The 14,562-nt window shown below is 45.6% G+C and overlaps 1 protein-coding gene across 1 annotated transcript; it reads left to right on the plus strand.

Annotated features, from left to right (window-relative positions):
* The first annotated feature begins 2,525 nt into the window (after positions 1–2,525).
* LOC129343859 (leucine-rich repeat-containing protein 36-like) lies at positions 2,526–14,559 on the plus strand. The gene is made up of 10 exons (XM_055000242.1): positions 2,526–2,606; positions 3,816–3,938; positions 4,236–4,428; positions 5,143–5,236; positions 6,795–6,880; positions 8,676–8,812; positions 10,657–10,708; positions 12,651–13,109; positions 13,750–13,997; positions 14,383–14,559. The coding sequence occupies exons 5-10, from the start codon at positions 6,805–6,807 to the stop codon at positions 14,557–14,559; spliced, it is 1,149 nt and encodes a 382-aa protein (XP_054856217.1). The 5' UTR covers positions 2,526–2,606; positions 3,816–3,938; positions 4,236–4,428; positions 5,143–5,236; positions 6,795–6,804.
* Positions 14,560–14,562: the final 3 nt, after the last annotated feature.

Genomic DNA, 14,562 nt, shown 5'->3' on the forward strand with positions numbered 1-14,562 from the left:
CTCCCTTTCCAAAGCTCAGGGAAGAAGCTACTGTTGAATAGTGTCATTTTGTGAGCGGATTTATTTTATTTTATTAAACTTATGTTCCGCACTCCCTGCAAGCAGGGATGTTAGCCTAGCCCCCACTGGATTTCCACCAAACCCTGCCACCTTTCAGCACTTTGTACATATCATTGGAGAGCAGCAACAAGATGCATCGGTACCTGCAAGAGAGGTATCAGCCGCAAGAACAGTGCCTGCTCGTATATGAGGTTCAGTTCAGCACAGCTGGAGAAAGATAGTTTGGATGTGTGCAAGTAATAATGGATATGTCTGAAGGTGTATCCATCTCGGTCAATAAATAATCTCGGGTTTTCATACTGAGTCAAGGCTGAAGCCTCTTTCCAGAGCAGGGAATCTGGAAACTGGGCAACTTTGCTTTTAGGAACTGAGAAACACCAGCCACCGACATTAAAATGAATCATCTCTTCCTCATAGGATTCATTGATGATTTCTGGCTCTTCCTGTTTGGGATAAGGAAAAAAAATCAAGTTATTGACGTGTAGAGCAGAGATTTCCTTTAAAAAAACACACACACCAGCGAGCCCCAGGACGGTCTTTCCCCCTTTTTTCTGTTCAGGATTCCTCTGTAAAAGTTAGTCCAGTAGGGCACTAGTGCAGGCAACAGCTGAGGCATGCTACATTGTGTCCCATAGGGCAGCTAGATCTACTCTTTTTGAGGCCTGCTTTCTGCAGCGTCTGCGTTCTGCTCCTGTCCTGTAAAATCATCTATGGAGGCTTGAATTCTAAGCAGTTGCAGGGCACCCAAACCAGGCTGGCTGGGGTGAGTTAAAGAAGGTGCTCATAAGAACAGAGAGCAGGAGGGGGCTGGAAAAGTCTACAGGTGACACTTAGATAGTTGGCAGACCAGCAGCCCCATGGCTTTATTTATTTGTACCACACTTTTGTCCCCAATGGGGACTCAAAGAGTCTTTATATTATTCTTCCTTTTAGCCTCACAACAACAGCCCTGTAAGGTAGGTTAGGCCAGGTAAGGCTACCCAGTGATAAGAGTTGTTAACTGCAGGTTGGAAAATTCCTGGAGATTTGAAGGTGAAACCTAGGAGGAAGGGTTGGGGAGGGGAGTACCCTCTGTGGGGTATAATGCCAGAGAATCTACCCTCTGAAGCTGCTATTTTCTCCAGAGCTAAGATCTCAGAAGCTAAGCAAGGTCAGCTTTGGTTAGTAATTGGATGGTAGATCTCCAACGAAGACCAGGGTTGCAGAGGCAGGCAACGGTAAACCACCTTTGTTAGAGTCTTTCTACACGAGACATCTGACACGTGAAGAACATGTTGGGAGATGCAACGGTAGCCAAGAAGGGTAGTTTAAAAAAGAGTTGGCAGTAGAGCAAAGGCTTTGCTATACACTGGAGCTGTGTGAAGGGGCTGTGAAATGCCAGAAGGGAAACTTCAGCCCATTACCCAGGTCCAAGCCTGGCTCTGGAAGGCAGCTCCAGCCCATTTCTGTTCCTGGTGGCCCTCTGGTTGTGTTCCCACAAGGTTTTAGCAGGGAGAGGTGAAACTGACAGAGCCTTCCAGGAGGCGAAGGTGAAATTAACCAACCTTCTGAGGAGCATTCTCTGCCAGCTCTGCCTTTTGAAATAATACTTCTCAGTGAACATTGTGACTCAGATGGACACACGCCGAGGCCTCACGTGTAGAGAGACTCTTAGCCTCTTGCCATGAAAACCCCACCAGGGGTCGCCATAAATCAGCTATGACTTGAGGGCAGGATTTCATTCTTTTATTGATCTTGTAATCTGAGGATCAGTTGTCATTCTGGGAGATCTCCACCCCCCACCTGGAGGCTGGCACCCCTGCCTGGTGAGCTTCCTTGGCCGAGCTGGAACCCCGGACTCCCAGATCCTAATCCTTCACTCTTGCCACCACCCACATTGATGATGGGTTGCCAGCCTCCAGGTGGTGGCTGAAGATCTCCCGGAATTACAACGGATCTCCCGGAATTACAACGGATCACCACAGAGATCAGTTCCCCTGGAGAAAATGGCTGCTTTGGCGGGTGGACTCTATGGCATGATACCATGCTGAGGTCCTTCCCCTCACCAAATCTCCAGGGATTTCCCAAGTTGACGCTGGCAACCCTACTGAGGAATGTCAATTCGATCGTGCCAATGTTGTCCCTCCCCCGTCCTCCGTCGAGGGCCACACAGCCCGTACGACATGCTCAGAGGCACTCTTTCCCCTTCCCTCCTGGAGGCGAGGGCGGCTGAGGAGCCGGGATCGTGCTTTCTGGGGCCGTCGCCTCCCCGTGCTGTGCCCGCCTGGCTCCTCCGGAGGACGAGGGGGCGGCGGACCCTTCTCCCCCCGGCCGGCCGGCCGGCCGCCCTCTCAGCGCGGCCATTACCATGCCGGGCAAGCGGAGGGCGGGGGCCGGGCCGCGGGGGAGGGGGAGGGGCGGCCGGGCAGCGGCTCAACGGCCCCCGCCCGGCCGCCGCGCGCCTGTTAGGCCGCGTTGCCTGGCAACGCGCGGCCTGATGGCGCTGGAGCTGCAGCTGAGCGAGGCCTGGGTGCGGGCGCAGCCGGCCCTGCGAGGCCTCCAGCCAGGTAAGCGGCCCGCAGGGGGCAGGGAGGGCGGGCGGCGAGGCCAGGCGCGCTCTGCGTGCGCTCAGAGGCCCTCCTGCCGGCGGTGCCGGCGGGGAGTTTGGGCGGCGCTTCTTGGGCCTGTGTGGGCTTCATTCGGGGTGAAGCCCCCAGGAGGGACCCCCTCTTCGCTTGCGCCCTTTTCGCCCCTGGCTCACGCCCCTGATTTCCAAACCCAGATAATACTGTTGCTATCACCGAAGATGATGATGATGATGAAGGGATAGGTGCATGTGTGAGAGACTGTACAAGGCGGCGGGAACAGAAGCTTCCCTGCCAGGTTTTGAGGTGGTTTTGAAGTGGGGTGCCGTGTGAATCGCCTTTAGCGCAGTATTTTAGTGCAATAATTTTATAATTGCTACCAATGTTTTATTATATGTTGTGCGGATGCGTATTAATATGTTGTGAATCCACTCTGAGCCTGCTTGCAGGGCTGCCTAGAAAAAAAAGAAAGAAAGAAAGAAAGAAAGAAAGAAAGAAAGAAAGAAAGAAAGAAAGAAAGAAAGAAAGGTGTCTGAGTTTATCCCCTGGGGGAGGCAGACTAGGGATCTCAGGAGTAATTACTCAGGAAATGGTCCCTCGTGGTCCGGATTCGCCCCCTTACCTGTCATTACCTGGGAGTGGAAAGGATGCATTCCACATTCTTCTCCCTCCTCCTCCCTTTGTGGCCTGTCAAAGCTGCTCACAGCAACCCGAAGGATCCTTCAAAAAACGAGGGGAGGGGAGTGGAAAAGGAGTAAAATTACACACAGAGTGGAGAAGATGGGTAGAGAGCGCTTTTTTCTCCCTCTCTCATAGTGCTAGAACTTGAGGAGGGGTGGCAATGAAGTTGATGGGCAAAGTTTCACGATGGACCAAAGGAAATATTTCTTTACTTAATGAGTAAACCTCTGAACAACAGCACTAGGAGGCCACATTGGGGAAGGCCTTGGCCTGTTGGCCCTTCAGAGTAACTGGTTGGAGGATGTGTGAAAAAGAATGACAGATCAGATGGATCCCAGGCCTGAACCAGCGGGGCTCGTCTTATGGGATCCACATGTGTCACACATACCCCGATTTATTTATTAAAATACCTAAATGTTGCCGAAATGAATGTTAATGAAATGTCTTCAACTGAACAAATATATGAAATACTGAAACGCATTTACAAGTCCTCGTTTTTTTCCAGAACAGGTGGATTCACTCTCCCTGCAGGGAACTTACGCAGGCAAAATAGTCTCCCTGGGAGATGGTCTGAAATCTTTTAAAAATCTCCAATCTTTAGATTTATCAAAGAACCTGCTTGTTAGTTTGGAGGTGAGTTCTACATTCTCTGTCTCTTTTGTCTTGTCTGTCTACAATCTTTTGAGTCAACATCCACCAGGGAAATAATCCCAGGGGGATGTTGACTTCTTAAAAGAGTTATTTAAAATTTCTGTGCATTATAGGAGCAAGGACTAGATTATTGCATTTATTATTTATCTTTGAAAGTAGGACAAGGAAGAAGATCCAGGCTGTGCTGAGGCGGGGAGAGGGGATCAACTTGTCTTTGAGCATGTTGCATAAACCACTATTCCCTTTGGAAACTGCATTGCTGCCTTTTTCTCTGTACAGGGTCTTGAATCTTTACAGTCATTAGAGCGTCTGAATTTGTATTATAACCACATTTCATCCCTGTTGGAGGTTGCCCGCCTCCGGGCTTTGACACGCCTAAAAGAGCTGGACCTTCGCCTCAACCCAGTAACCAGGAAGGAGTCTGATTACAGGCTGTTCACAGTGTGCAAATTACAAGCTCTGGAAAAACTAGGTGAGAGAAAGAGCGAAGAAAAATATGTACAGCTTCACGCTGCTCAGTGGGTCCTGACTTAAAGTGGCTGTTTGCATCTGCCATTCGGTTTAACTAGAGGTGTTGGGCCAAGTTGCCCTTGCTATTTTGAGACCTGTTCGAAGACTCCATTTTCAACCCGTTAATTTCTCATGGAATGACATGCCATTGACTCCTCTATGCCAGCAACCTGTGGAAGGAGGCAACAAAGCCCACAACACACTGACATGCCTCCCTGACATCACCCTGCTTCCACCCATGCGGAGACCTGGACAAGTGAAGGCGCAAAAGAAATTAAACACTGTATGGAATATCATGGTGTGCCCTGTAGGAGTCCTATAAATTCTAGCCCCTAGGAGTTCTGCAGATACGGGTTCAAATCCACTCCTGTAAATATGCATGCTTTGGAAAGGGGGACATGTGGGGAAGGGAGCATGGACAGTCACTTGACGGAAGAAAATCCACACAAGGGTTCGGGTCTTGAGCCGCAAGGGAGACACAAACACTAAAATGGCATTAAGGGAAGACATCCTGGACTCTTAAGGCAGTCTTCTCATCTCCTCAATTACTCCCTGGGGAAAATACCTGCATCAGCGGAGGGCTGTTTTTACCCTTTCCGAGTTGCAGAGAGCATAAACGATTGATGCCATTCTGTGCAGCGCTTCTGAGTGGTGAATTGGTGCTTGTTTCTTGTAGATGACAGGGCTGTCAGGGAGAATGAAAGAAAAGCTGCCCACCTGCATCTCAGCCCCAAGTACAAAGAGAATTTGTCGCACAAAGAGAAGTCAAGGTATGGATATGGTTAAGTTTGCTTGTTTTTCTGGGCTGCCCATGGTGCTTGGTGCTCAAGAAGTCAAAATACACAAGAATCCTTTATTGGGCCCACCTCTGTTAGTTATATCGTAGTGTAGATTTGTTCACTGTGCAGCTTAGATTCATACAAAGAAAAAATAACATCAATTAAAAGTATGGGTTACCAAAAAGCTAAATTTGTAGTTGGGCAAGAGTCATCTAACCATTACAGAGCAAAGGAAAGATATATTGAATGATAAAAGCCATTTACTGTTTCTAGGTCAAACCTAAGTGTTTGTCCAGCAATAGCAATGGCTGGGGTGGCTGGTAGTCCCCCAGCAATACAATGGCATGTGGGGTAAGGCTGCCTCTTCTCCAGAATTCCCATCACCAACCCCCTCCCCCTGTGTGTGTGTGTGTGTGTACGTGTGTGCCCAACAGGAGCCCAGAAAGATCCTGTTCAGGGTCAACATTTTATCAAGTTTTCCGCCACAACCCTGGGATCTCTTTCCCTCTCCATCTCAGCCAGTTCAGAACTCATCCAGCATATATTTAAAAGAAGGATTTCAAAAATTCCAATATACATAACCTTGAGCATTTGCCACACGGTTGCTCACTCACCCTGCAAGATCTTCCTGGGGTGCATCACAATCCACCTTGGTTTTCTCCCTCCTGAAAAGTTTGATACTGTCTACAGACTTGGCTGACACATTGCTACACTGCTGGCCCCCAATTCCAAATCATTTATAAACAAACTAAATAGCCCCAGCCCCAATGCCAATACTTGCTGGACCCCTGTGCTCACTCCCCTCCATTGCGAGAAGTGTCCCCTCCCTGCTTCCTGTCATTTAGTCACTGCCTAATCTGTCCGTAGGCCCGTCCCACGCCTTACACCCTCTCCTCTGAGATATGGGTGCTCTGCTTGAGATTGCCGTAGTGCCTGGGACTGCTGTGCTGGGCTGGGCTGCACTGAACTAACAGCTTAAGTTGTGCTGTGACTGTGCAGGCATAGACAGAGGGCAGGGTTTTTTTTACTCTCATTGCGTTCCTTGAGAATGACTCTTCTTAGGCCGGCGTTTTCACTGCCATAATGTTACACCAGTGCTGGGGGCAGGATGAGAGCAGAAGGGGATTTCATGATGATTTGGCCTGGAAATCATCAACACAGAAGGCAAGCAACTGAGTGGCACTAAATGTCTCCAAATGGTGCCATCCCACCCACCTGGGCACCCCTCAGACATAAAGAAGGGAATGGTGCTATTTCAGATGGGCTTCGTATTAGCCACTTCACAATTATACACAGACAGTGTGTTCTTTGCCTCAGTCTAAAATAAAAACCAAAAGGGACTGTGGACAGATTGACAAAGGTAAGAGGTGAGTGTTTTAAGTGGTGAACTAGGGATAAGATGGAGGTGCTCCTTTTAAAATGAGATGTGCACTTTCAGAATCAGTTGAATATGTATATTTGGGTAAAGAAAGAATGCCCAGTACTCAGAGATACTTGAATTCTAACAATGCCCTGTTAAATCTGTTTTGTTTTTGTCTTTCTAATCTAGAGAGCATACAATGAAGAGACAAATGCTAGATCAAGAGACCTTTGCAGCGTCCAGTTTGGATACAGAAAACATTAGAACACTTACTGGTAGGAGTAAACAGCACTGGGTATAATCTTGTGTGTGTGTGTATGGGGGGAGCTTTTCTTGCACAATTGCTGTTGAAGCAAATCATTTTGGTTCTTACTCATTTCACACAACTTGTAATTAACTTATGGAATGCACTGCCATTAGAGATGTTCCTGGATCAGGACGGACCTGAGAATTCAGACAGATCCCAAAGGAGCCAGATGCTGGGCTCCCCCATGCCCCATTTGGGAGAGGGGAGTAGAAGAGGGAAGAGTCCCCTCTGGAAGAACTGGACTGACCCTCCCATTGATGTTCTTGACCATTGGCTACTTTGAGTTTAGGAATGCCTGCCTTTTATGCTGAGGGCTAAACTAGATGTTACAGCAGCCACGGTTCTCAGCCATGGCCGCCAATGACATTTTAGAAACAAATTTAGCCATTTAAAAAAACGGCGAGGCCGTGTTTCAGCAGGAACAGGGGTCTTGTTTTCCCCCATGTGCCTTTTCAAGTGCTGAAACAGCTGTTTCAGTACTTGAGAATGTGCAAGGCAGAGACAAGATCCCCAATCAGGATCAGGCCCTCGCAGCCATAATGTCTAGTTTGGCCTTGAAACTGTGTCATCTGTTGAAGAAGTTAGCCCAGTACACACTCTTCAGAAGACACTAGAGCAAATCCTGTCCTGCAAAGACTTCCCAAATTGGCTGTTGACTGTCGAAGAGCCATTTCCAGAAGTAATGAAAGATGGCTTTGAAAAAGCAAAAGAAAAGAGTGGAGCTTGTTTGCACAGATATCTTCAGAGGTTGCATTTTCCACATGGGAGACCTGATCTGGTTCCACAAGAGGGTGAGAATAGCCCCCTCTGCTGTGCAAGCAGCAACAGGCAGGGTGGAGGCATGTGGGTATGGCCCAGTCTCTGCATCACTCGCTGCCTCTCCCAACCCCTTTCACCCCTGACACATTGCTGTAGAAGCATCAGCCCAATGAGAATATTTCCCCCTACCCCATGGCCCAGCAATCCTTCCTCCGCATATCCTTATAATTGTGACTCATTTGCTTTAAAAATACCTTTAGAACTCAAGAGCAAGAGTCCAGTAGCACCTATAAGACTAACAAAAATTATGATAGGGTATGAGCTTTTGTGAGTCACACCTCACTTCTTTGGAACCCAAGGGACCCTTATCAGGATCTGTTAAAAAAAATCATGTTGGTGGAGAAATGATTTGATTAGGGTTGCTAGAATCTACATATCAAAATTACGGCGATTGAAAACGCCAATTTTAATCAAGGATTGCTATTAAAATGTGTGGGCTATAATAGCATTGATTAAGTTAACATATAAGGGAAGCAGGTAGGTCTGTCAAACAGATTTGTGAAAAATTGGATTTTGTTCATTGAACACGAACTTGAGATACTTCAGCTATGTATAACCTTATGTATATTTTTCACTCATTTGTGGATCAATTTTAAAAAGCCCTATTAAAGGGCTAAAATGGGTGGGGGACTAGAGCTGAGCATCGCCATTTTGAAGGCACGGATAAGCTCTGCTGTCACCCTCAGACTGGTTGTGGGTAGAGCTTTCACATGGCAGTTCTGCCTGCAGTCGGCATCTTGTTTCCCTTTTACGTCTGAGCAAAGGACATTTCCCCTTCCTTTTTACGAAAAGCCCTGTGTGTCATATTCAGAAAAATCATGATATCCAGGGGCAAGCTTTCCACCTAGGGAAAAAACCCTGTCTAGAAGCAGCCCTGGTTGAGTTTCCTAATTCTTTTAGAACTGGATGATTGGAAATTGTAGTTCTTTCTCCTTTGAACACAGAATCAGGCCTCAGCCAGTTTTCTCACCACCCTGTGCCATACCATGATGGGAAGGACTCTCTAAGAGTTTCATCTGCTTCCGTGCTGCAGGCCAGCAAGTCAGCTAAAGAACTCAAGCCACATAGCCTCCAAACTCAGGTACCAGGTTTAGCAGATAAAAGTGTAGGCAGAGTGCTTTATTCCATAGACAAGGCTTTGAAGCTTGTTTTGGTGATGCTTTGGTAATTTCCTTAGTTTTATCAATAGAAGATTCACAGTGCAATCCTCAGCAGAGCTACACCTTATGTTCATTGAAGTCCACTGAGAAGAAGTGTGGTGTAGTGGTTAGAGTGTCAGGCTGGAATCTGGGACAGCCAGGTTCAAGCTTGCTGGGTGACCTTGGGCCAGACACAGAAACTCAGCCTAACCTAATTCACAGGGCTGTTGTGAGGATAAAAGGGAGCAGGGGAGAACAATTTCAATGATTTTGGATCCCACTGGGGAGAGAGGTGGGGTATAAATGAAGTAAATAAATAATACAAAAATAAAATGAGCGTAGAACAGTGTAGCTCTGGTTGTAATTGCACTGTGAAGGTAGTATGTATCAAGTATATATCAAGAGGAAGCATCTTCTCAAAAATTATGCTGACCCAATGTTTAGAGTAGTTCATAAATATAAACCTTAGTAGAGATGGTCTATACTCCCTTTGCTACAACCATGAAAAGGATTTATTATATGGCAAAAATGTACAGAGTCATATTTTGATGTATGTAACTAATAGAAGACAAGAAAGACCGGGTTAGTTCACATTGCCAGAATGACAGAAATATTGTACATGAAGAGTGGGCCTGACTCATGGAAGTCAGAATATTAATATTTCAATTAAATGTAATTTAAAATACCATGTGCATTGGACAGACGCATATCCACAGAGTGCACCTGTTGTGTTGTAAACAATGTAGCAGATGCAAAAGGATATCTATATTTGCCTCATGTATAGCATTCTCACATTTCTGACCCCATCATAGTTCAGTGCACATTTTGAGATGTTGTAGTTTTTATTTATATATAATATTACATCTCACCCTTCCAGTAGACTTAAAACAGCTAGAGATTAAAACAGTAAAACTATGTATAGCTGATTAGAACAAGTCAATAAATTACCCCTGCTATCATAAGTTAACAGTAACAGAAATTCAGAAATCACCGGCATCAAAAATGACAACAGAAATATTGGCTCTGAATGTGTGGCAGATATTTGCAGCCCAGATATGCACACACTGGAAGAGTATACTATTAGTTTCCAAAAAAGTAGGACAAAATGATCTCAGCTTCCCCATACATCAGAGACTTCTTCCAGCTCAGTGGTCTCTGAGAGCAGAACAAAGCATTAGAAGAGAGCATTGAGCATCTTTCTCTCTCTCTCTCGCTCTTTCCAAAAGTACAAATGCATGGCATATTGTTACAGTGGTTTGAGTTTCTCATTCCTGCAAGCAGCAACCAAAGAAATTGGTCTGGAAAGGAGAAAGTTGAAGGTTGAGATCATAAGACGTGGTTTTATTTGTTCAGAGGAGTTAGCCGTGTTAGTCTGTGGTAGCAAAACCAAAAAGAGTCCAGTAGCACCTTTAAGACTAACCAATTTTATTGTAGCATAAGCTTTCGAGAATCAAGTTCTCTTCGTCAGATGCCATGCATCTGACAAAGAGAACTTGATTCTCGAAAGCTTATGCTACAATAAAATTGGTTAGTCTTAAAGGTGCTACTGGACTCTTTTTGGTTTTATTTGTGTGTCTTAAGTGAACTGCCCTGAGATCCATAGCCTTTTCTTTGATTTAATTCTGCTCTGGGGATGTAAAATAAACATGTTAAAAGGATGACATTTACTGTAGAGTATGACGGCCTATGAATATTTAAATTCAGATCCTTTGATTCAGATTGGAAAATAAAGCAATAAATGAGGAACTGGTCTTTTTTCAAATGCTAAACGTCTAATATTTTCTAGGGAGATGATGCAAAGGGAAGACATTTCCTGAGTCATAGTCCCTTGAACCGTGGTGAGTGTTTCATTTAGTCACTCTTCCAACTCAGGGAAAAAATTACATGTATCCTGAAAGCTAGGAATTAAGAGTTCTTAAGAACCTGGTGCTGGTCTAATAGATATCTAAGGCTTAATTCTTACAAACAGCAAATGAGGTGCCTGGATTGTACCATTTCATACCCACTTGAATGCCCCTTCATACAAAAAATATGTCCCTGTAGATAGACAACAAAACGTAAAAGGGAAAGGTTCTGGCCAGATTTCTCCCTGACAAACTAGTTTTGAGTGCAGAGGAATCAGGGAGAGCTCTCCATCATGTGACACTTCTGAAATATAGGTCATTTACACATGGCTTGGCTGCTTTGGGAAATGTATTTTTCTTTCCTGCTTCCCCTTCCCACAGTATTGTAATGGTTCTGTGCACCTTGTGGGTCTTTCCTGCAATCTTTCCCAAATCTGATTTGCTGTGATGTTTCAGGAAAGAAAGCAGTGAAGTATGGGTGGCACCCGTGTGAGTGAGAAAGTCGAAATTTTCTTTGTCCTGCACGTATCCGTGCCATTTTCCCTGCATAGCAGCCACCTTTCTCCCACCTCCTGAGGGCTTTTTAAGAAATTGACAGTTGATAATATTGTTAGGAGTTATAATGTTCTAACAGTCTGTCTATCAGTTCCTCTGAATTCCAAGCTTTTGTTGTAAAAAGTAAGTCTTTTTGTTGTATAGCAATGTTTCCCCCTTTATAACTGTCTGCAGTAAAAAGGGGTATATAGTTACTTTTTGAAATGAAAGTTGAGAACCTGACGGATTGTTACAGCATTATATAATGTTATAACAATATGCCTAATGCCAATTCTTTTTTTAAAAAGCCCCTGATGCTGTGTGTGTGTGTGGGTGGTGGGTGGAACGGCTGATGTGGGGGACTGGGAAAATTCAGGGAAACCTGCCGTGTGGAAGCCCCGTCGCCACTGTGCTGTATCAACAGCTAGAGCAGCAACAGGGAAACAACACAACACAAGCTGTTTATATCCTACTAGACTTGAGACTCTCACCAACTGCTTGTAAGAATGATGCCTACATCTACATCTAAGAAAAATGGTTATAGCAAAATCCAGGAAATGCATGCTAAAGGTTGATCACTTCAACAGCCTTTTCTTCTCATTTGAAGTTTCTAATGATTGAATAGTTTCAGGTGGGCTGCCATGTTGCTCTGCAGTAGGACAGCAAGATTCGAGTCCAGTAACTCCTTGCAACACCAATGAGATGTTCAGGGTATGAGCTTTTGAGAGTCAAGATTTCCTTCATCAAATATCCTTCATATCTGACAAAGGGAGCGTTGACTTTCGAAAGCTTTTACTTTGAAAATCTTATTGGTCTTCAAGGTGCTCCTGGCCTTGCATCTCTACGGCTGGATGTTTTTCTTAAGTTTTGTTTCACCACAACCACCTTTCCATATCGAAAGTACGTCTTCCACAAGAAATTTTGAGTGGTTTCCTATTGCAGTCATTGTCATATGGGCTACATTGCCACTAACAAGCCAGTTGTGCAGCCATTTGTCCCTGTTGCGCATCTCTCAGCTTATGCTTCAGGGCATCAAACAAACAGAGTTGCATTTCTAAATGGAACCTTCGCCTAAATGGAACCCAATTATGTATCTGCCTCTCTATAATTAGCACCTCTGTTTTCCCTAGAAAAGTTTTTGGACCAGAAGAAACTTATGATAGAGGCAAACAAGTGGATGAAAATACCTAATGTGAATGAATTCATAGTGTAAACAATTTTAAATATAATTTGTTCTCAGATGCAATGAGTGGAACTCTGATGTATAGCCCTGCTGAAGCCTAAGCAACAGTGGAATAGGCTAGTCTTTAGATGGGAGACCAGTGCAAGCCCTTCAAGAAACGAAGCTATACATTTAACAGCATTTTCAAAATCATGTTTTCTCTCTGGTTATCCTTTGCAGAGCACAAGCCCCTCTCTTCATCCCCACAAGCTCAAACTTCCTTGTGCCCCCAAGTAAGAAGCAGAGCTGGATTTGCTAAAGGAAGGTTTCGCGTTTCCTTTTCTGAAGGCTCCCCTTTAGATTTTTCTCATGGAGAAAAAGAAACGGGACGGAAATTGGACATACTTGATCTCGGCCGGGATGTTTCCCCAACCAGAAGACTGAATCCCAGTGATCCAGGGAGGACTAACCCCCAAGGAGTAGCCAGAGATATCAGGCTGGCATCCTCCTCTGCTGCCCACAGGGAGCTGCTTAAAAGACTTGCAGATGACAGGAAAGCAGCAGACGATGTCTTTAATTATAACTCCAAGCTTGCTAAGGAAGCCATGGCCACTACCCGGTCCTCATGCAGGGATTTCCTGGGACAATACGTGGACATGGACTCGGGTCATGACGAGACTTCTTTGAAGCACAGTTCAGGTGAAAACTTACTTATTTATTTAGTAGTCTGATTTCTTGTGGTTTAACTTCTCAAGGTTCTCAAGGAGTGGGATGTGCACCACTTCCGTAAGTGATGGGCAGGGCAAAGGCTTCCTTCGTTGCTAAGTTTCTTCCTTAGAGTCTCATTGCGAGGAAGGCAAGAATGCTCTCCAAGTGGTCCAATATCTCATCTGCCTGCCAATGCTGAGAATCTCAATCCTTTTCAAAATGGTCTGAACAGGTAGAGTTACCTCCTTTGTGTTTGAGAATTCCTGTTTTTGCCCCAGATTCCACTACTAAAGTCAGTGTTGGCTGAATTCCAAAGTATGGCTGAGTATTATACTGCAAGTGATTCGATACTTGATGAAATATTTGCTTTCCCATCAGCTTCTGATCCCTTGTCCTTGTTCTCCCCTTATTGCTTTTCCTCTGGAAAGCCTAGGGCTTGTGGACAAAAGCCCATTGCCCCAGCAACATCCCTTTGGTTGTCAGTGGCTGATTAATCTGCCTGTCTTTTGAAGGTTGGAAGGCCTCTGCTCACAGTTTGCTCGTTGCATTCCTTGCTCTGCACAACTGAACTGGGAATTCAAGATGCCTCGTGGGAAGTGTAACTTTTGCTTCTTATGTCACCTTCCTCTAGATGCAAAGCGGAACAGCCACTCGCTTCCATTAAGCAGCCCCACTTCTGCAGGCTTTGGGGATTTCCAGTCAAAGTGCAGACCTTTATCAGATGAGATACTGCTTGAGGATTCACAGCCAGTTTCAGCACCGATGTCTGTGGCTAGGAAAGGGCACGAATCGCCAACCAGCCGGTCGCTCAGCCCTTTGAGAGTGGAGTTGAAACACAGCAAGAGCCCTGTGCATTGCTTTAAAGAGGCAAATATGGAGGCAAGTGCTTTGTTCCATACCATGGAACGGATAAAGCGATGACAGGTCTCGGGGTTTGCCTGTTGTCGCCACAGCGGCCAAGACTGCGCATCAGGAAGTCGGCTTCCGCAGGGCAGGTTTCCCTGCATTTCCCCTGCCCCAGTGCTTGGAGTAGCCATCCCCCGCCCCCCATGCTACGAGGGGGGAGGGGTATTTTTCTAATTCTTTTTCAAACCGGTAATTGACATACCATTTTATCAGCATATTGATTTATCAATTGCAAAGTAAAAAAATAACTTTCAATACTTTGTTATTATTATTGTTTTCTATTGTGCATTCATTTAAGTTAGATGTTTGCAAAGATCTGGCAAATCTGTCTTCGCCTTTGCCTTTCTCTCTCTACTAGCGTCAGTGCAGTGAGCAGAAGAGAGGCCATGTGGGGACAGAAGGTCCCCTGGGTGCGGAGAGAAGTTCTCCTGTCGTTGTTGTCCTGCAGCAACTTCTGGAACTTGTGGATCGCTACTGGAGTGGCGCCGGCTCCCTTCTCCTCAATAAGGATTTCCTTGGTAGGCTGCTGGCCTAGAAC

Source organism: Eublepharis macularius, chromosome 16 (assembly GCF_028583425.1).
Source record: "Eublepharis macularius isolate TG4126 chromosome 16, MPM_Emac_v1.0, whole genome shotgun sequence".
Classification (NCBI taxonomy): Eukaryota; Metazoa; Chordata; class Lepidosauria; order Squamata; family Eublepharidae; genus Eublepharis; species Eublepharis macularius.

Excerpts from the sequence above, each read along its gene's own strand:
- LOC129343859 (XM_055000242.1), top strand. The coding sequence starts at position 6,805 with ATGAAGAGACAAATGCTAGATCAAGAGACCTTTGCAGCGTCCAGTTTG. Across the intron at positions 6,881-8,675 it reads AAACATTAGAACACTTACTG|AATCAGGCCTCAGCCAGTTT; the intron begins GTAGGAGTAAAC and ends CTTTGAACACAG. Across the intron at positions 13,998-14,382 it reads TTAAAGAGGCAAATATGGAG|CGTCAGTGCAGTGAGCAGAA; the intron begins GCAAGTGCTTTG and ends TCTCTCTACTAG.